The sequence below is a fragment of the Notolabrus celidotus genome, chromosome 10 (genome assembly GCF_009762535.1).
Source record: "Notolabrus celidotus isolate fNotCel1 chromosome 10, fNotCel1.pri, whole genome shotgun sequence".
Taxonomy (NCBI): Eukaryota; Metazoa; Chordata; class Actinopteri; order Labriformes; family Labridae; genus Notolabrus; species Notolabrus celidotus.
In genome coordinates this window covers 6768875-6789372 of record NC_048281.1, presented here as the reverse complement: position 1 = coordinate 6789372, position 20498 = coordinate 6768875, and the positions used below count along the sequence as shown (strand labels likewise).

The following is a 20498-nucleotide window of genomic DNA, read 5'->3' as shown; positions in this document are numbered from 1 at the left end:
ATACCCATTCATGCTCCCCGAACGAGGTATCTCCATCTCCAAGAGGGGCACAGGCTTCATCCTTACCGTCAGAAAGAGCCATGAACCGAAGGCGCCACAGGCTCCACCAAAGCAGCCTGTACCTGTCCTCTCCACGTCAAGCCCACTGCTCTGTCACCGGTTATTCATCATGGGGCGGTGTGCCCTAATCCTCGCTGCCGGCTCCACGTTCTCCACCCAAGTCCCACAGCAGGAACTGGACCGTGGCTCGCTTGCGATGGTTCCTCAACTCGAAAGGCGTTATCTTCCACAGCAATGACAATGCGGCCAGATCATTCCATCTGTACTCTTCATTCGTTAACGCCGCAGCATCAACAACCGAACTTCCCCGCGCTTCCTGCTTCCTCACCTGGGCCAATTACTGCCAGCGACGTCAGACGTGACGTCATCAGGTCTCAGCCGCTGGTGGGGATTAGGTCGTATCGCCCCCTGTGCCTGCTCCCTCTCTGTCTGACTTCTGCCATAGCCAGCTCCTCAGCTCTATCAGGAGCCCCATTACAGCTAAATCAAACTGGCTATCCTCAACCTCCTCTTTTTTCTACTCACCTCTCCTTTCAAACCTCCCCATCCCCACCCCCTCCCTTCCACAATACCCGAATATTTTCTCGCACTCTGTTAATAACCTTGCTTTCGTCACCAGCCAGCTTCCGTTGTTAACCGCCCCTCACCTGTCTCACCCACATTACGCCATCAAATTCTCTCTGGTAATTACATGGACTTAGCTCAGCGACTCCACCCATCCATTATCGACATTAGTCAGCCCAGAGAAATGCAAACTAACTTTGGCACATTGTGGCTCCATCACCCTTTTATTTCCAGGTCCAAAGACTTAAGAACGGCAGAATTCGCCCTAGCCTTTTCACTTTACTGCAACATCATCTGTTCAGTCTTTCCCACATGCGGGTCTGAGCTTGATGACCATTTATAAATCATTCTTGACATGGCCCTAACATTCAGTGGAACAGGTTGCTGCAGTTACCATGTTCATTTTTCCAGTCAAGCAGCCAGGCGCATGCAGCTGTTCAATTAAATCACACAATGGGGCTCTCTTGACTTCTAACTTTACTGCTGCATCTTTGCAGCCTGTACCTCCCTCCCCTGTGAGTTCTCTCACGCTCACTCCATTCAAAAGATCCGGTCCACGACCAACCAAACCTACCTCGCTGGCATTAACTTCTTCATCAAACTAGTTATTGGCCTCCACTGCACTTCCATCTTCCATTCCCACGTAACAATGTTGATAAAAGGTTTAAGAAAACAGGAACCTTTGAAGTGCCTTCCACTCACCTCTGACCTCCTCAGTCTCTGCATTCAGTCTCTCTGTTCAGGCTACCTAAACCCCATAATCAACTCTACCCTAGAATCCATGTTCCTACTGGCATATTTTTGTCTCCTCCGATGCTCAGAATTTGCCCCTACCTCATCTATCTTTAATCCTTACCATCATCCCAAATTATCTGACATCACTGTACACACCACAGATTATCTAATATTCACACACAGACACAGTAAAACTGACCACTTGGGATCTCCTTCCCCATTTACATCATTCGTTTCGACTCTTATCTCAGCCCGTATGAACCACAGCTCTCGCTTTGCCGCTCTAGCATCCCCTCACCCACTCTTCATAACCGCAACCTGAAAATTCCACCACTCAATTCTGGTTCATAAACGTCTGCATAAAGTCCCCTGCATCTCAGGCATAACCTCTGAGCACTATTCAGCCCATTCATTCCGCATCGGCACAGCAGGTCAGGACTCTCAGACATAACCATCCAGATCCTCGGGCACTAGTCATCCCAAGCATATCACTCATACATCCGTAACAGTCTCAACGATTGCATCAAGCTCACACTCAACTGAGCTCCATCCAATTCAACTCTTTTGGGGGTCAAGATCAGCTCGGCAGGATAACGCCGAGACGGAACCCCCATCCTGAGTCTCCTTCTGCTGGGCTACATGACTCACAAATAATTCATTAAATCTTCAAACTTACATCCTTATGTGGCGTGGTCCTTGCTAGTGAATGACCAATAGAGTTATGCACCCAGAGGCTCAGTATTGTCACTGAAAGTCTTAAAGCTCAGCTGCAGTTTCCTGCTCACATCCTATTTTTGAGCAGGTTTTTTGTAACTATTTTAGAATGTAACTCATATAATATTTTTTATTCTTATCTCTATTGACTGAAATGAGAACTTTGAATTTGAGCTGAGCCACATTATTGAAAGTGGGTTCATGGTGGGTTTTACCATTTGGAATAATTATGGAAAATCTAGTGTGTCTCATTTCCATTTTTTTATATATACAAATGCTGCCTTAATGAACTTGTTATTTAGCTCCTTATACTCTTTAGTAGTCTTTCTTGGAATCTTGTCAAAACAAAAATACTGCTCCTTTCTAGAGAACAAGCAGTATCATTGCTCACACTCACTCCTGTTGTGTATTTGTAGCTTACTAGGTATGCAATTCAAACTTAATAAAGCATTTTTGTGTGTGCAACTTTTCCTAATATTCATATTTTCTGATTTGAGATCTGTGGTACCTGTGTACATTTGCTGGTCAAATAATACAATATTATTTCAATGCTGATATGTTCAGCACTGGGCAGGATTAAGGTGGCCTGGGAGCAAGACTTGGGACACATTTCTGATGACCAATGGGACTGCTTCAACTCAAGGTGGTCCACAGGGCTCACATGTCCAAGATTAAGCTGTCCTGCACTTACCACGAAATAACTCCCATCTGTGACAAATGCAATCATAGTGATGCTACCCTGATCCATATGTATTGTTTGAGTACTAAATTGCAGAAATTCTGGCATGACATTTTCATACATACAGTGCTAGAAGGGTGTTACCCTGCCCATTGAAGGGTGTTACCCTGCCCATGTGATGTCCTGTCTCAAACTCGAGATATTAGGCTTCTCTGTCAGTAGCTCGAAGAATAAATTCTATGAGACATGGGAACCTTTCTTATCCTACTTTCAAAACACTAAAACAAAATCATTGTGAGATGTGCTTTGATCCAGCCCTTGACGTAAAAAGTAAGCTCCGACTCTGTGATGCGCTGCAAACTAATTCTTAGATATTATGCCTTAAATTTTTCAGGACAGCTGGGGCTGGGAGAATAGGGGTGCACATTGGAGGGTGGGAAGGCTTTTGCACTATATCAGGTATCACTGTCACTTCCACAGAGATGTGTCTGTCTTTACCTGTCCTGCACATTACTGTACCATTTGTGGCAATGTGGGATGGTCCTGGAAGGAAAGTTACCCTGCATCAACAGTTGCGCTACAGACCACATCCTCCACTCTCTCCAGGATCCTAATGAATCCACCCAATCACTGTCCACTTTTGGGCACCTGACTTGGGGCTTGTACATCCAGACTGACATCCCAGCTCTGACCTGCACATTATGGTTTCATGTCTATCTCGCGTCCACATTCAGAGGCAGACCTCTGGCAAACTCATGATCAGACTCTAAGGGATCTTTTAGCATTCTTGCTTAGTTAGGCTACTGGGGTTCACAGGGGGTTTGCCCATAATCAGCTCTGCTGGAGTCTGGATCTCCCTGCCAAGAATCAGGAGGGCAGGGGAGCAGGAAGTGGGATTCTGGGCAGCAGTCTATGCCATCAGTAAAAGGGGAAGGTGGGCATCACAGTCACATTGATGTCCAGGAGTTACAATAGTTAGCGGCTTTGCTAGAGTGTGTTGAAATCTCAACTAGTCCATCATTCTGGGGATGGACGGCATTAGTGCACATCTTATGGAATCCTACTTTTTCATAGAAGCAAACACCCAGGTGTCTGCTTTCTCAAAGCTCTCACCAGAGCTGTGTAGTCACTCCTGCCATCAGGGCTCAATAACAGCAGGATGGGGAGTGCATAACCAGTATGGTAAGCTTAAGAGCTTTTTCCCAAGTGGACACATAGGCCAACAGTCTAAACTGTGCATGGAAAGCTTCCTAGTCTGCTTTTCCATTATACCCAGGTTTTTTTTAGTGGCCTTGAGTAATCTATCACACTGTTCAGGAGGACTGGAGAACTCCACCACACGGTTCAACATGATTCAGCCATGATTGAAGGGCTGCGGTGCCCTCTCTCCTGGAATGTGTAAGGACCCCCTCAATAACGAAAAATCTGCAGGGGTTATTCCTAATTTAAAAATTCAAGCATTGTAGCATTCCACACTGAAAAAGCTACAAGATGCATTCAATTTTGCATGTCCTCTACGCATAGATCATAGACAACTCTGGGCTGTAGCTGATGATAAAACATCAAACCTTCAGTAATCTGTCTGAATCATTACTCCAAACTTAGCTCCTCTTTCCAGGCTAACCACACACACCAGCTAGAAGCACACAGCAATCACTCTCTACACTCTCCCCCAACCACAGGTGTGCTATCTCATACAGATCACTGTCTTAGGTATTCGGGGTGACTGACAGGCTTACAACCTCTCATATTATGCTGCTGCCAATCTAACTTTTTCTACAAATGAAAGATGTATATTTTTCTTAATACAGATCTTAGAGTTCACACTATGTTTTGGTTAAGCAATCAAGTAAAACACAGATTTAACCAGAAAAACTTACTAAAAAGTAACTGCTGCTGCTGCTGTACAGCCACAGCCCTGGTATATTAGACCATTTAGGGTCAAGGATTATTGTGACTCTTCTTCACTGTGACTGATAAACTAACTACAATTATTTTCACATATGCCCTCCATTTCAATGAATGAATGAATTTCATAATGACATTTTAATGAAAATGTTGCCCCATGTTTCATTTTGTTGTTGCAGGACAATGGAGTCAGTGTATCGGGGAGGAGTGTGGTTCTGGTGGGGTTCAGACAAGGACAATATGGTGTGTCCACACAGAAGGTTGGACTACCCACCGTTCTCACTGCCAGCACATTGACAAGCCAGAAACCCAACGCCACTGCTTCAAGGTCTGTGACTGGCACCAGAACCTCTTTGTGTGGGAAGTATTGGACTGGGGAAGCTGTGTTCTTATCCCCAAGTATAGAACTGCAGAGTGCATTACAGCACAACATGGCATTCAGAGGCGCAAAGTCCATTGTGTACGCTCTTCAAATTATACCACAGTCACTGCCAGGATATGTGAGTTTTTTTCTCAAAAACCACCTGCTGAGCAGGCATGCCTTATTCCCTGTCCACAGGACTGTGTAGTTTCAGACTTTACCTCTTGGTCAAGTTGTGGCAAAACATGTGGTGTTGGCCTGCAACATCGGACTCGACATGTCTTAGCCACACCGATGTACGGAGGAGCAACCTGCCCAAACCTGACCAACACAAGGACTTGTTCTACCCATCTTGACTGCCCTTCAGGGGAGAGTGAGTACCAGTACAGTCTGAAAGCAGGGGCTTGGAGTGAGTGTAAACTTCTCCATCACAATGGTGCCCAATTAAGAGGCAGAACTACCGTAAGCTTCAACACAAGCTCTAATGAGAACAACACAGTTACAATGGGGAAACAAGTATCTCAGCACCACTCCTATCAGCACCATCATCAGTCTCTGTCTCATGGGTACCCAATGTCATGGGAACTTGAGGTGGGATACCAGACAAGACAAGTCCACTGCACACAAAAGGATGGCAAGAACTCTATGCTGAGGTAAGCCAGTCACACGTGATAGAAAATGCAGAAAATAATGCATTTTCATACAGCAGGAAAATAATGAAGTGAATACAAGATAAATATGGGAGTCATTAACACAGCCATACTGCTGTTGTTGGTGTGGGACCCAGACCTGTGATAAATCTACTAATTAACTAAATTTGTCTAAATAAATGTGGTCCAGACCTGCTCTATTTGTTAAGTGCCTTAAGATCACATTTGTTATAAATTGGTGCCTAACAAATAAAGACTGATTGATTGATTATAGTTTTCCATTGCTGTAGCATATGAGGTTGCCAAATAGGAAACGGTTGCTGAATTTTGGGATGACTGACTGGTTAAAGAAGTCAAAATAGAGTTCTTGTCTCAATATGGGGTTATATGAAGTACTTGTCAATAGTGATTGTGAGCCACAGGGAATCCCGGTCAGCTTGGTACCTTTGTTGAGAAACTGTCCAGAGAACTGGAACAGAAGCTAGGCTATCAAATGCTGCACATGGGTCAGATCTACCGCATGATATAGATCATGTTGAGGAACTCCAACTGAAACCCAAATGTCAGTATGGGTATACACTCTATTTGGAAATTTTTCAGTACTTTACTTTGTGGTCAGAAGGCTCATTTGTTTGTACACTATTCTTTGACGCCACTAATACATGTCCTTTCACCTGCAGCACACCAATCAGCTGTTAAGCCTGGTTTATACTTCTGCGTTGATGCTACGCAGCAGTGGTTGGCGTGGACGTGAGAGCTACATACTTCTGCGTCAACGTGTCCGTGTCGCGCACCAATACCTTGTCTAAACACTTTAGGGCAGTGCTGCCTATCAGATAGTTGGCAATGTCCAGCCCTGCTACGATCTCTGTTTACTTTTCCACAGCAATTCAGAGTGTGTTATGTTAATCTATAGCTGATACATGTGGCTGTTTATCATGCAGACATGATTACAGGGAAGAACACAGCGGAGACGTCAGAGGAGATGAAATGTACGGCCGATGTAGGGAGACTTCTGAATTGCTGTAAATGCAGGAAATACAGTGGCGCCGAGCAGACCAATCACAGGGCTTGCGGTCCGCGTCGATTTGATACGTAGTTACATTTTGGAGGAGGTGCGTGTCGGCTAGCTGCGTATACCTCGTTGTAGGTACTGGACTTACGCAGACCTACAATGTAGGCTACACTGTTGATTTGACACAGAAGTATAAATAAGGCTTTAAGGTCCTGAGCCTCAAAAAGGAGCTGCTGTGTTTATTTATTTTCTTTAAATTTCAGAAGTTAAATCAGAAAACCAGCAAAGTCAAAAGGCGAGAAGAGATGTATATGTCAGAGAATAATACAAAAAAACTAAATGGGCTTTCTGACCACAGAGTAAAGCATTGAAAAATGTACTAAACATCCCAAACAAATGTACACTTACACCAACATTAGCTTTTGGGTTAGAGATTCTTGAATAGGCTAAATGACACAGCCTTATCTTGATAGCCTCGCTCTCTGTACCAGCTCTCTGGCCAAGCTGACGCTAGGAGAAAAGTAGTATACTACAGTTTACTAAATGTGAGTATGAAAAAGTACAAAATGGTACAAAAAAAGTTCACTTAAAGAGTGATAAATTGTTAAAACTAATATTTTTTATTAACAATAGTTACTACTAAAGTAGTACAAAAGCTTAATGTTAAGCCTATTTAGTATACTTTTTTTGTCCTAAAATGAGAGAATAAGTTAAAAGGTACACTTCCGGCATACTACTGTATATATTTTTTCAAGCAAAATGGTAATGTGTTTAAATGATGAATGATACTTCAGGCCATTGAGTGGGATTATTCATCCAGTCTTTTACAATGTATGGAAAATAATCCCTATTTATTGTGTATGTTCATCAGTGTATCATTCTTTGTTCATCGACAATTTTTCTTTCTTCAATTAATCGTCTTTGCTTTTACAAACAGAGCAGGTCTAGACCGCACTCTATTTTAAAACATTAACATAGACCCAACATCAATGCAGGATAAGATCCAGTCCCCTCTTACTGACAGGACTCAGTCTGATCTCATCTTAATCCAGCTCGCAGGATTTAGCTAGTTACAGTGGCAAGGAAAAACTTCCTTTGAACAGGCAGAAACATCGAGCAGAACCAGACTCATGTTAGTCAGCGACTGCCTCGACCCAGTTGGAAAGAGGGATAGAGGAGAATTAAACACAGAGTGATGAGACGGATACGGAAATGTAAGTATACGGAGACAGTAAAGACTCAATGAAAGATGTAACAGTTTGTTAGCATTAGCATTGGAGTTTAAGATCCACTCATTCTCAGAAATGTAGGCTTGTGAAAAGGGTTCTATTCCTCCATGCGGACTCCCTATCCTAAGGGATAGGTACGGTCGGCATTACTTCATAGGGGCACTATGACGCAATGCCGACTGTACCTATCCCTTACTTTATAACCTGACCAAACAAATTGAATAATTATAACTGTAATATCATTACATATTGACTATTTTACTAAGTTAAATGAAGAGACCATTTTTGAAGAAGATAACTTTATGTCTGAGACCTGTATTATGTGTCCTTGCTCTTACTCCATGTAGAAATGGAATATTAAATAGATATCAACAAGTAGTTTCTTGAACATATTGGATGAGGATTAAAATGATGCTTTCCTACAACCAGAAAACTCATAATATTGCAGGTGGAGAGAAAAATCTGTTCAATAAACAAATTTAATTCCAACCCACCTATTCACTCCTCTCACATTCTCTACTCTTGACATGGGAAGAGGTCACAAAAATGTTACAATAAAGTGTCTTAGTTGTTTGACAGCTGTATTACTGTCTTATCTTCTCATTCTGTAGTCTCTGTACCAAGGACAACTTCCCCTTAATGTTCGAGGCATGTGTGATGCCTAAAGACTGTCAGACGTCTGATTGGTCATTGTGGAGTCCCTGCTCTAAGACCTGCCAGTCCACCGACCTGTCTCCTGGTTACCGCCTCCGGTCACGGATCATGACACACATCCCAGTTGGAGGGGGGAAACAATGTCCTGCCCTTGAAGAAAAAGAAGCTTGCAACATTATAGGAGATTTACTTCCAAACTGCCCCAGGTAGTGTTAACAGTGATGGTTAAGATCTTATTTGAACTCACAATCCTCAAGCTACATCCATGCATAATATGAATATAAAAACAATTGCAAAATATTCATCAAATAACAATTTTTAATTTTGCCTCTCTGGAGTTTCATTGAGTTTATGAGGAGAAGACAAGAAGCTACTAATATGCTTTCATTCGTTACTAATGAATGCCTTTAAGCATAGTCTTTTGGCAGTACCTCAATTATCTTGTTAAATCTACAATGACTTTCAGGCATGGAACCATTCAACTACAAGCATTTGAGTTATTATCACGATTTTACTTATAATGCAATGCAACAACAATGTTTTCAATAGACAATTTCTTTGCAGGTGCATTTTTGCTCTGTCTGTTGAATCCACCCCAAATACCTTAGAGCAAAGGATTCACATGACTGAGGAAAGTAATTACAAAAATAAAGCATTTGGTAGATTACAACAGGCTGTTTTGCTGAATAACTGCTGCAATGTTATTGCTTTTTGAACCATTTTATTTTTCATTGTTGAAACAACATTTGTTTATGAATTTAAAATCAAATAACCATGCCTCCTCCCTCCTGAAATACCTTTGAGTTTTGCTTTATGGGACTTTTCTGGAAAAAAATAAATAAATTGGATATGGACACAATTCATTTGAAATTAGGCTTTTTTTAAATTGCAGTTGTTAAAACAAAACTATGAAACTACTGCTCAATACAATTCTAAACACAAATTGCTGATGTTGAAAAATGTTTTTGCATGACTCTTTAAGGTTTGTGTGGAGGACCACTGACTGGGGGGAATGTCGTATCCTCCCCTTATTAAGCCAGCAGGACCGACGGCTAGGTAACATTGGCATTCTGTGTGGAGGTGGGATCCAGACCAGGAAGACATACTGTGTTCAAGACTCTAACGACTCAGCTCCACATTACAGGAAGCATGGTAAGAGAGGCTGTCTCCATCACTGTTGTCCTAGAGCCTAAAGATAAGGGGATTATGTAGCCCAGCCTCCCCACAGAACAGTGGATGATGTCTCTGGAGAATAATTTATTTTCTGAAAAGGATGCCAACTGTCTTTTGATAACTATCAAATTCAGGGTCTTGTTAAAGGGAGATGTCAAAGTGCTGTCTTAGACTGGGTTTATAAAGACTAATAGTCTATATTCCATGTTAGTAAAGATGTTGTAATAATATAATATATAATAATATATAGCTCTTTTCAGGAGATCAATGGACGATGTACAAAGTGAGAGAAAAAGATGGTGGTGTGATATATCTGAAAGTTGTAGATACAAGAGACTATTAAATTAATGGTTATGGTGAAGTCAATTCTTGGATATGAGACATGAACCGCTAAGCAAAATGAGTAACCATCGCTCTCTCTCTCTCTCTCTCTCTCTCTCTCTCTCTCTCTCTCTCTCTCTCTCTCTCTCTCTCTCTCTCTCTCTCTCTCTCTCTCTCTCTCTCTCTCTCTCTCTCTCTCTCTCTCTGGAATTCTATCTCATCCCCCACCCACACTTATTTTAACTCTTCCTGTCCCATTAAAGTTACTAAACATAGACCTTTCTGGAGTCCCTGAGCTCCATAGTCTAGTCGGTTCCTCCGAGTCGATGCCATAGACGGCCTACTGCTGTGGACGTTCCAGACTCCAGCTGCAACAGCTACTACTACTACTACTACTATCCGTCTCATCACTACCATCTCTCTCTCTCTCTCTCTCTCTCTCTCTCTCTCTCTCTCTCTCAAATAGCTTTACTGGCATGAAAGTATTATATATAATATATATAAATATTATATTCAATATATTTAGATTACAAACAGAATGAAAACAATAGCAGGGTTCCCACTCTTTTCCAGAGATCATTTTCCAGGACATTTCCAGGACATTTTCATTGATGATCAAGCTGGTATGACAGTCTAAATTTAGTTCCTAATTTAGTTCCTAAATAGTCTAATATGTTCCTCTCAGTGGAAGTCTACATTGAAAGACATGTAGTCTATGGCTATCAATTAAATCATCTCTTACATACTTAAAAATGATGGCAAAGTGATAATAGAATAATGCAACCACAGATGTACAGCACTTCACTTTATTAGTGCAACCAAGCAACAATGATGGACAACATCTCAGCTTTCTCTTTTCTCAAAAAATATAAAATGAGCTAAGTAAAAAACAAAAGAACCAGCAAAGGAATCAGGAAGCTGCCTTACTGAAATAATTAAATAATAATAATGATCAGAGGATCAGTACATTAATGACCTAAATAGATCTGAATGACAAAAATGGCCACAAATATTTCTCAACTCAACTCAGACTCAAAATATACCTGCTTAATCATGATATTCATCCTGCTGAGTGGTCGATATAAAACAAACCAAATGTCACGTTTTTTATTTGAGTTACTGTAAACTCTGAAAAAATCTCACCGGTGTAAAGACGCACTCTGTATTTGAAGATCTCTCAGAGGTTTAAAAAAATGTAAACTGTCTTCCTGCATGGCGATGTCTATTATGATCAGGGATGTCTACAACGTGGAGTTTCTGTGAAGCTGTGTCGCTCTTTTTGTTCCGTTTGTTTTCACTATCAGGAGTTTGCACTCCTACTAGCTAGAGCAGGGGATCTCAAACTTTTTGGAGCCAGGGACCCCTTACAGGTGAGAAAATTGTCCATGGCCCCCTCATAGTTGTAACACAGATTAAGCACATTAATGATGTGTCATGATCAAAAGCTGTGGCTCTGAGAGTAGATGCTTTATAGTGAATCAGAAGAGCCGGCTCGCATCAAGAGAGAGCCGGCTTCCAGTTTGTTCCTTTCACTGCTTAGCTCTCACAGTGCTCAGCCCCAGCTCTGCTCACAGCAGAACTTTGTTTTGATTGGTCAGCATGGCGGCCATGCGGCCAATCATATGTGAGGATATAGGATATAGGTGATGGAGGGGAGGCTGTGTATCGTGGCTACATCTGTTCCTTCAGAGAGAGTCCTAAAGACAGGGCAAATACTCACTGAGAGGAGAAATCCGATCAGCCCATCCAAGCTGAGGCATCAGATTTTTCTCAATGTCAACCTGAGGACGTTAAGATTGTTTGCTTGAGTATGGTTCTGGTTCTGTTTGCTTGAGCTTGATTCTGGTTCTGGTTCTGTTTGCTTGAGTTTGGTTCTGGTTCTGTTTGCTTGAGCTTGGTTCTGGTTCTGTTTGCTTGAGTTTGGTTCTGGTTTTGGTTCAGTTTGCTTGAGTTTGGTTCTGGTTTTGGTTCAGTTTGCTTGAGTTTGGTTCTGGTTCGGTTCTGTTTCTGTTCTGGTATGGTTCTGGTTCGGTTCTGTTCTGGTTTGTTTCTGGTTTGTTTCTGGTTCGGTACTGGTTCGGTTCTGGTACGGTTCTGGTTCGGTTCTGGTTCGGTTCTGGTACGGTTCTGGTTCGGTTCCGGTTCGGTTCTGGTTCAGTTCTGGTACGGTTCTGGTTCAGTTCTGGTTCGGTTCTGGTTTGGTTCTGGTTTGGTTCTGGTTCAGTTCTGGTACGGTTCTGGTACGGTTCTGGTTCGGTTCTGGTTCAGTTCTGGTTCAGTTCTGGTTCAGGTCTGGTTCGGGTCTGGTTCGTTTCTGGTTCGGTTCTGGTTCGGTTCTGGTTGAGTTTGATCCGGTTCTGTTGACATGAGTTTGGTTCTGGTTCTGTATGCTTAAGTTTAGTTCTGGTTCTAAACCTAACCCTAATCCTAACCCTAACCCTTATCCTAACCCTAAACCTAATCATAACCCTAACCATAACCCTAATCACAACCCTAACCCTAATCATAACCCTAACCCTAATCACAACCCTTACCATAATCAAAACCCTCACCCTAATCACAACCCTAACCCTTATCACAACCCTAACCCTAATCACAACCCTAATCCCAACCCTAACCCTAATCACAAACCTCACCCTAATCACAACCCTCACCCTAACCCTAGTCACAACCCTAACCCTAATCACAACCCTAACCCTAATCATAACCCTAACCCTAACCCCAACCCTAATCACAACCCTAACCCAAACCCTAATCACAACCCTAACCCTAATCACAACCCTTACCATAATCACAACCCTCACCCTAATCACAACCCTAACCTTAATCACAACCCTAACCCTAATCCCAACCCTAACCCTAATCACAACCCTCACCCTAATCACAACCCTCACCCTAACCCTAATCACAACCCTAACCCTAATCACAACCCTAACCCTAACCCCAACCCTAACCCCAACCCTAATCACAACCCTAACCCTAACCCAAACCCTAATCACAACCCTAACCCTAATCACAACCATAATCACAACCATAACCCTAATCACAACCCTAACCCTAATCACAACCATAATCACAACCCTAACCCTAATCACAACCCTAACCCTAACCCTAATCACAACCCTAACCCTAACCCCAACCCTAACCCTAACCCTAACCCTAATCATAACCCTAACCCTAATCACAACCCTAACCCTAACCCTAATCATAACCCTAGGATCAGGATGAGAATGATTTTGTTACAGAATAAATGCACACAATTGGGCAATTATAAGGCTTCTCATAAAAACACCGTACGTAAAAGGGTTTTCAACACAAACCATTAGTTTTTGCAAAATTAAGGTCAAACATACGGCTACAAAAGATCCTAAATTAAGAGCCGTTCGGGAGTCAAAAGATCCGGCTCTTCTTTGGGAGCCGAGTTAAAAGAGCTCTGTAAAGAGCCAAACTTCCCATCACTAAAGCACATGCTTACTACCATTTGCACTCTTAGTTGCCCTCGGAACTATTTGTATTGTAAAATGTATCAATGTAAATCCTTCAGACCTGTACCATAGTGATGAACAGATAACACTTCAATTTGAATCAAGTAAATACCACTTTTATACTTTAAAACAGAGGGTCATTTCATTCCTTGTGGACTCAACATGACAACATTTATACTTTTCAAGTAATTGATCTTAAACGCTTTCAGAAAATTAACAGTAAAAAGACTCACATATCCCTTCAGACACCAAATGGTATCAGAACAATGGTGTATGCTGTTTTGTAATGACACAGCACAATTTTATAATTTATTAGAAATGTATTCAAATTATTTCATGGACCCCCATGCTATGGTTCGCAGACCCCCAGGGGTCCCAGGACCACACTTTGGTCTAGAGCTAGAGTACGGTAATTGAGCCAAATGTACCATAAAACATAAACAATATACCCCCGTTTTCTGTGAATGCATGATTATGAAGTGAAGGGGAAAAGATGTGAAAAAAGTTGCGCAGTGTCGCTGTCTTTTCCAGCACAGCATGCACTCAACTTTCAATGAATGGGGATGTGTTTTGTTAATCGGGTCAGGTCGCACGCAGCCATGTTGGAATAATTTTCCAGGACTATATGTGATTTTCCAGGACATTTTACTTTTTCTCCCATTTTCCAGGTGTTTTCCAGTACTGGAAAACTGGTCAACTGTTTTCCAGGTTTTCCAGGTTTTCCAGGACGCGTGGGAACCCTGAATAGTATGATCACAGTGTTAATAATAGAGAACAGGGTTAGAATCTCTCTGTGGTGTGTGTATGTACAGTTCTGTGGTGTGTGTATGTACAGCTCTGTGGTGTGTGTATGTACAGGTCTAATTAAATGATGGTGCAGGGATGTTCACGGGGGTTTGGAGCTGTTGGACGCTCTCTTCCACTCGCAGCAGCTGATATAGCGTGCTGCAGTGTTTGCGCATTGTGGTACCTCACCCAGCAGGTACATCAGTTTGTGTTGGTCGTCAAATGAGTGAAATTCTTTCTGTGTGTTTGTGATTAGTGGGAAGAATGTGTATAGAGGACAGGTGGTTAAAAAGTGGAGCTCTGTCTCCACCTCATGCTGCGTGCAGTGGGTGCAGACTCTTCTCCCTCTTTGGGGAGCCAGGTCTGTCGGTGGCGTCCTCTCTCAATGGCGAGGTCGTGTTCACTGAGTCTGTACATGGTCAAAGATTTCCTCAGCTTTGGATCTGTCACAGTGCTGAGATATTCTGCCACAGTGTAATCTCTCTGTAGAGCTAGGTAACATTCTAATTTGCTTTGTTTTTCGGTTGATTTTGTCCAATGTGTTAAATAGTTTTCTTTTTGTTTTGAATCATTTGGTTGATTCTGATTGGGTTTCTGTCTGAGGGCTCTGCTTGGGAGTACAGTCCCAGAATATATCTCTCTCTCTCTCTCTCTCTCTCCTCTATCTCTCTCTCTCTCTCTCTCCTCCATCTCTCTCTCTCCTCTATCTCTCTCTCTCCTCAATCTCTCTTTCCAACCCCAACAGGAAGTTTGTCTTTGCTGCTGTAACTAGCTAACTACTGTGAGGTGCAATGCTCATGGTGGATTAAGATGAGATCAGACTGAGTACTGTCAGTGAGATGGGACTGGATCTTACCCTGTCTTGGTGTTGGGTCTTTGTTAATAATTTAACATAGAGTATGGTCTAGACCTGCTATGTTTGTAAACGCGTATTGAGATAACGTTTGTTGTGATTTGGCGCTATATAAATAAAGATTAATTGATTAATTGATTAATTAAAAAAAAACAGGAAAAGAGACAAAAAGATCACCTTACAAATAGGGCGCTATACAAATAAAGATTGAATAAGATATCAAGTGAATGTCATTTTCTTTTTTTCTTTTAATATGTCAAAGAAGGTGCATTCTTGAAGATGAAAATTAAAATGCAAATTAGATTATTGAATAGTAATTTTATTTATGATTCAGATAATGCACTCATATTTGAAAAATTGGGTTAACCCTCTTGTTATGTTCCGGGTCAGATTAACCCATTTCAAAATTTTAAAAAAAAGTATAAATGCATGTTTATGTTACACAGATACTGTTGGTGGATCAATCAGCAGTCAAAGTGGAGGCTAAAAGGGATCAAATACTAATTGTTTCTTTGCAACTGTGTGACATATTTCACCCCACCTTCTCTGATCCCGTGGGCAAACTCCACCCACATTGAGTGGACACTCAGCAGGGGAGGGGCAAAACAATTTAAAGTTTTAACATGAATTTTCATAATAACGAGTGAGTTATCCTCATTGAACCATGATCTGTGAGAATTAAAGAACACCATTGCACTAAATAATGATTTAAATGGTTAGTAATGGAGTTAATGATAAGATTCAAAAATCGTTTATTGGGATTTTTGGGGGTTTTGACACTTTCGGAGAACTAACTATGCCCCGGGTCAAATTGACCCAGGAACATTATTGCTGTTCCTGAGAAACAAACATAACAGGAGGGTTATTGCAATCCAGTTTCAAATATTTTCTTTTCCGTTTGGATTTTGGAAACTATTTGGTTCCATGCTTTGTGACTTTTCTCTGTGAAAGGTGCAATACTTAAAAAACTGTACTTACTTCCTGCGTTCAATTAATCTTTCAATGTAAAGTTGTACGTTTGATTTACTCATGTCTTGCCTAAACATCTGTCTTCATGCCCTCAGTTGGCTGTTTTTCTTTACATGTTACACCTTTAAATCCTTACACACGCACACTCTACAAGAGCCTCATAGCTCATCTAAACCTCACTATACCCTTGCCTGTTTTTTTGTGCTCAGTGTCCAGGCCTGTGGATGCCAGGCTGTGTGCTGGTGAGGAGCCCCCCATAGCTGTCCAGCAATGCTCCATCCCTTGCCAGCTTCATTGCCTGCTCTCCCAATGGTCTCCCTGGAGTGCCTGTGTACATGATAACTGCAGAGAACCACAAGGGAAAAAAGGTAGGAAAAACTTGACATACTTTTAAACAAGGGTTTGCTTTGAAATATTTGATTTGAGGCCAAATTTGACAGTAGCAGTGAATAAAAGGAAAACAGACAACCAGCACTGCAGACAGCACTGAACAGGATCTTGCCATTTTGTGAAAGTAACTCAGGACTTCCACCAGATCCTTCTCCGATCCACTGCGGTCCGGCTCCGTGCTCTCTCGTCCATCAACACCCACCAGTTGCGTTTTCAGAACGCAATATGGAGCAGGACCGCCAGACAGCTGGAGTCATGTGACCAAGTTTTTTTTAATGAATATCCTCCTCCTCTCCTCATCCATGTTGTCTTTATGGTCCTCTGAAAACCGCTGACCTGTTGACTCCAGGCCTGGCTCCGCTCATCATGACGGTTTGTTGTTGTAGTTAAGTGAAATACGATCTGGTGAAAACACAGTGTTTTATTTTGAAAATGAAGCGGATGTTTTCATTTGTTTTGACTCCTGACTTCCTGTCCCGCTCGATCTTCTCTGTTAAGATTTATGCGTCATGCTCCTTCATCCGGCTAATATAGAAGTCTTGTGTATCTGATCTGGTGGGTTCTGACCTGCCTGATCTGAGATGCCGCCGGAATGCAACGGAACGGATCCAGTGGGAGTTAACACATTGACTAGAATAGAATCCAGTGGAATTTGGCCTTGAGGGTGCGGTGTATGCCGATATGTGTTGCACGCTGAGATATGTTGCAGCTGCAGAGTATTTTGTCGATGTGGTGTCTGAATCAAAAAAGTCCAAACGATAATTTTCTGTGGTTTTACACACAGAGGCCTTCTTTTGTCAAACGTGCCTACAACCCAGAACTGGGTGTACGATCATTTACATGCAACGGTCGCATTTATCAATCTGATTGTGGGTGGAGGATACACTCAAATCCCACACCAGGTACCTGCTCATTTATGCAAGTTTTCATGTTTTCACGTGCATACGACTCAAAACTGGGTGTATGATCATTTCCATAAAGAGGTCGGCATTTATCAATCTGAACGTGGGCGGAGGATACACCTAAATCCAACGTGAGGTCTCAGCTCGTGTACGCAAGTCTCTTAGTGACAAAGTAAATCCATCATTCCCTATAAGATACATATCTTTTGAAATTACATTGAGCAACGCAAGCTGTCAGCTGATTTCTTTGTACAACAAACATGTGACATTTTACATTGAACAGATCAATAATATAATCTAAGACCCCTGGAACAAAACATTGAAAGCAACTAGTTAGAACCCAACATCTATTTACTGATAAGGATTATAATTATGATGATGTTAATGAAACACACAAGCTCACCTCTACTGAAAGTGAGACACACAGTGGAGACAGTTGAGTACCCACAGAGCAAGAGGGCACAAGCAGGCAGTAAACTATCCACTCTGCACGACATGTTTGAGGAGATTCTGGAGGAAAATGAATATTGGGGGCCAAGGACGTGGGCATCTTAGCATCTGAATGGTTTTCTTGCAGAGGCCTTCATCACCAGAATTGAGAACATGCTCAGATATTGTTGAAACAATCATTCCCGTTTCCCAGCCCTGGCAAAAATGTCACCCAAATACCTGCACGCTCCATTCACCAGCATACACATTGAGCTGCTGTTCAGCTTCGCTGCTCATATCCTGGATGAGAAGAAATTGAATAACTGAGCTGCGACAAGGCAGATATGCTTATCTTCAAAAAGAAATGGAGATAGAGTGGATACTTTTTTGAGGTATGCAGGGCCTGACATTAACTATTTTGCTCGTCAGCCTCTAAGTGGTTTTTCCAAAGTCCCTGGTCACTCATCTTCATAAGGAAATGAAGATCGAGTGGATGTTTTTTTTTGAGGTATGCAGGGCCTGACATTAACTACTTTACTCAAAAACAACTAAGTGGTTTTCCAGAGTCACTAGCCACTCATGATTTTCACAAACCACAATTGTGTTGTTGATGAATGACATTTTATATGAAAGAAGTTGGCGATAACATCTTAAACTTTACTTGAGCTAGATTTCAGCAATGTAAAACATGAACTTCTAAACTTTTTTTGAGTTCCTATTAGTACATCCAAATTTTCTGCCTTTTCCCCTCATCCTCAAACTCTGCTACCAAGGTAAGGTTGTGACAGTTTCATGTCACAGGCAAGCGGCAACCTCCGGCCACGAGAATTGAAGCCAATGTGGATATTTCATTGAGTGTCCGCATGAGGCTGGCAAAAAAAGCATTTTTTATCTTTACATCTGCACCCAACTAAAAGGGCCATACCGAAATGGTTTGGTACAAATTGATATACTATTACACCCCTACTATGAGCCATCTGGTCCCTGAATATCCAAAGTGAGTGGTGTGTCTGCATAAAGCACAAAGTCAAACAAACTGCCAGTGCATGTTGGCCTCCGCCAGGTTGCCCCTTGTCACTTATCCTTTTTTTGGTCCTCCTGGACAGGATCTCAAGGTGCAGGCGGAGGGTTTTCTGACTTGTGGGCCTCAGAACATCATCTCTTGCTAAATATAAATTGCATTCAAGTTGGTGAACTCAAGCATTCAGTGCACACATGCCATCAGATAAATGTGTATCATATTTGAATGCTTTGGAGAAGTCCAGTGTGTCCAGTGTGTGTGCCTTAGCCAGCATGCACATCCCTGCAGTGTTGGCTGTTCTGTGCAAAAAAAGGGCACCATGACCTCCTTCCTGCTGCGAGTAAATGTGCATGAAAGCCCCCCAGGAGCAACTAAAGTGAGGATTGTTTGGGTTATAGCCCTCAATCTTCAGTGCTTAATCTTTGTGAGTGCCAGTTCCTGTTGCAGACGGTTTCACTGATATATTTTAGAGAAGAAAACACAGCAAATGATGTTTGGAACAGGGCCCTCCTGGGGCATACTGTCATTTGATGGCATTCATTAAGACAGGTAGGCAAGAGCACAGAGAGTATAATTCCACCTAAATAACATGAAGTAAACTCTGCAGCCTGCTAAGTAATGATTAAGTTGTCCTTGAGCTGCAGAGAATTTCCTGCTTCTATTGAATGAGGACTCAGCCTTTATGTTTGATAGTATCATTTAATAATGTCAGTTATTGATATGAACTGTTACCTTTCTCTGCCTCAGTGAACATGTGCACCAATAATATGTTTGTACCTTTTTCCATCCTTTCAAGATCAATATATATTCTTCTACAATACATGCATATCTGAGCTTTTTAATAACACATTAGCACCCTGTTATCAAGTCGTGAGGATACTCAGTAATAAATATATAATACATAATAAACAGTGATAGGCGAACATTTACTCTGAAGACAAACTTGCATTCTGCTTTTCTGGTTTTCCGATTTAACTCCTGAACATTGAAGAAAGTCAGAAACAAACTTCTGCGTTCAGTTCGGCAGTGGACTCTGGTTGGTGAGTACGCAGACTGCAGCCCTGTCTGATCCGCTGGTATATCTTAATTCCCAAAAGTCCAGAAGTATTGTTGTTAGCTATACAGTCTATGGTTGGTAGGCTACCAAGTCTTACTCGTGACAGCAAGTAGTTTCCTTGGTTCGTCGGGATTAGCTCGCAATGTACACACCTGCACCACCAGGTAACTCTGGATCTCTCCTGCTCTCCAGTTTATCTCAGAGGTTTCTCCTCTTTTTCCTCCGGTGCATTAAATTGCCTTTTCCTCAGTAAACAGTATGACATCGGAGCGGTCAGAATCACTCAGTATTAAGTTTAGTTGTAGGTTTGTCACTTTGAAGCTGCAGACCTGATCAGCGGATCAGTTCCCCGCAGGCGGAGGAGCACGTCTGAGTTGTGTCCGCAAATCGTGCAAAAACGAACAGGCTTTCTGTTGTCAAAGTGAAGTGCTGAAAAAAATCCCAGTATAACGTACACTTGAACAGAAGTGAGTGCTCGGGTCAGAGTCTTTCAAATTTAGATAAATTAGAAATTTAGAAAATGACCCCGTCTGCAGAAACAGT

The 20498-nt window shown here is 42.0% G+C and overlaps 1 protein-coding gene across 1 annotated transcript in view; it reads left to right on the top strand.

Annotated features, from left to right (window-relative positions):
- thsd7ba (thrombospondin, type I, domain containing 7Ba) overlaps nt 1-20498 on the top strand; it is a 156464-nt gene that overhangs the window by 11499 nt on the left and 124467 nt on the right. The window contains exons 3-6 of the mRNA XM_034693559.1: nt 4840-5674; nt 8527-8775; nt 9552-9721; nt 16366-16524. Coding sequence (XP_034549450.1) covers nt 4840-5674; nt 8527-8775; nt 9552-9721; nt 16366-16524 — 1413 coding nt within the window. The remainder of the gene's footprint in view (nt 1-4839; nt 5675-8526; nt 8776-9551; nt 9722-16365; nt 16525-20498) is intronic.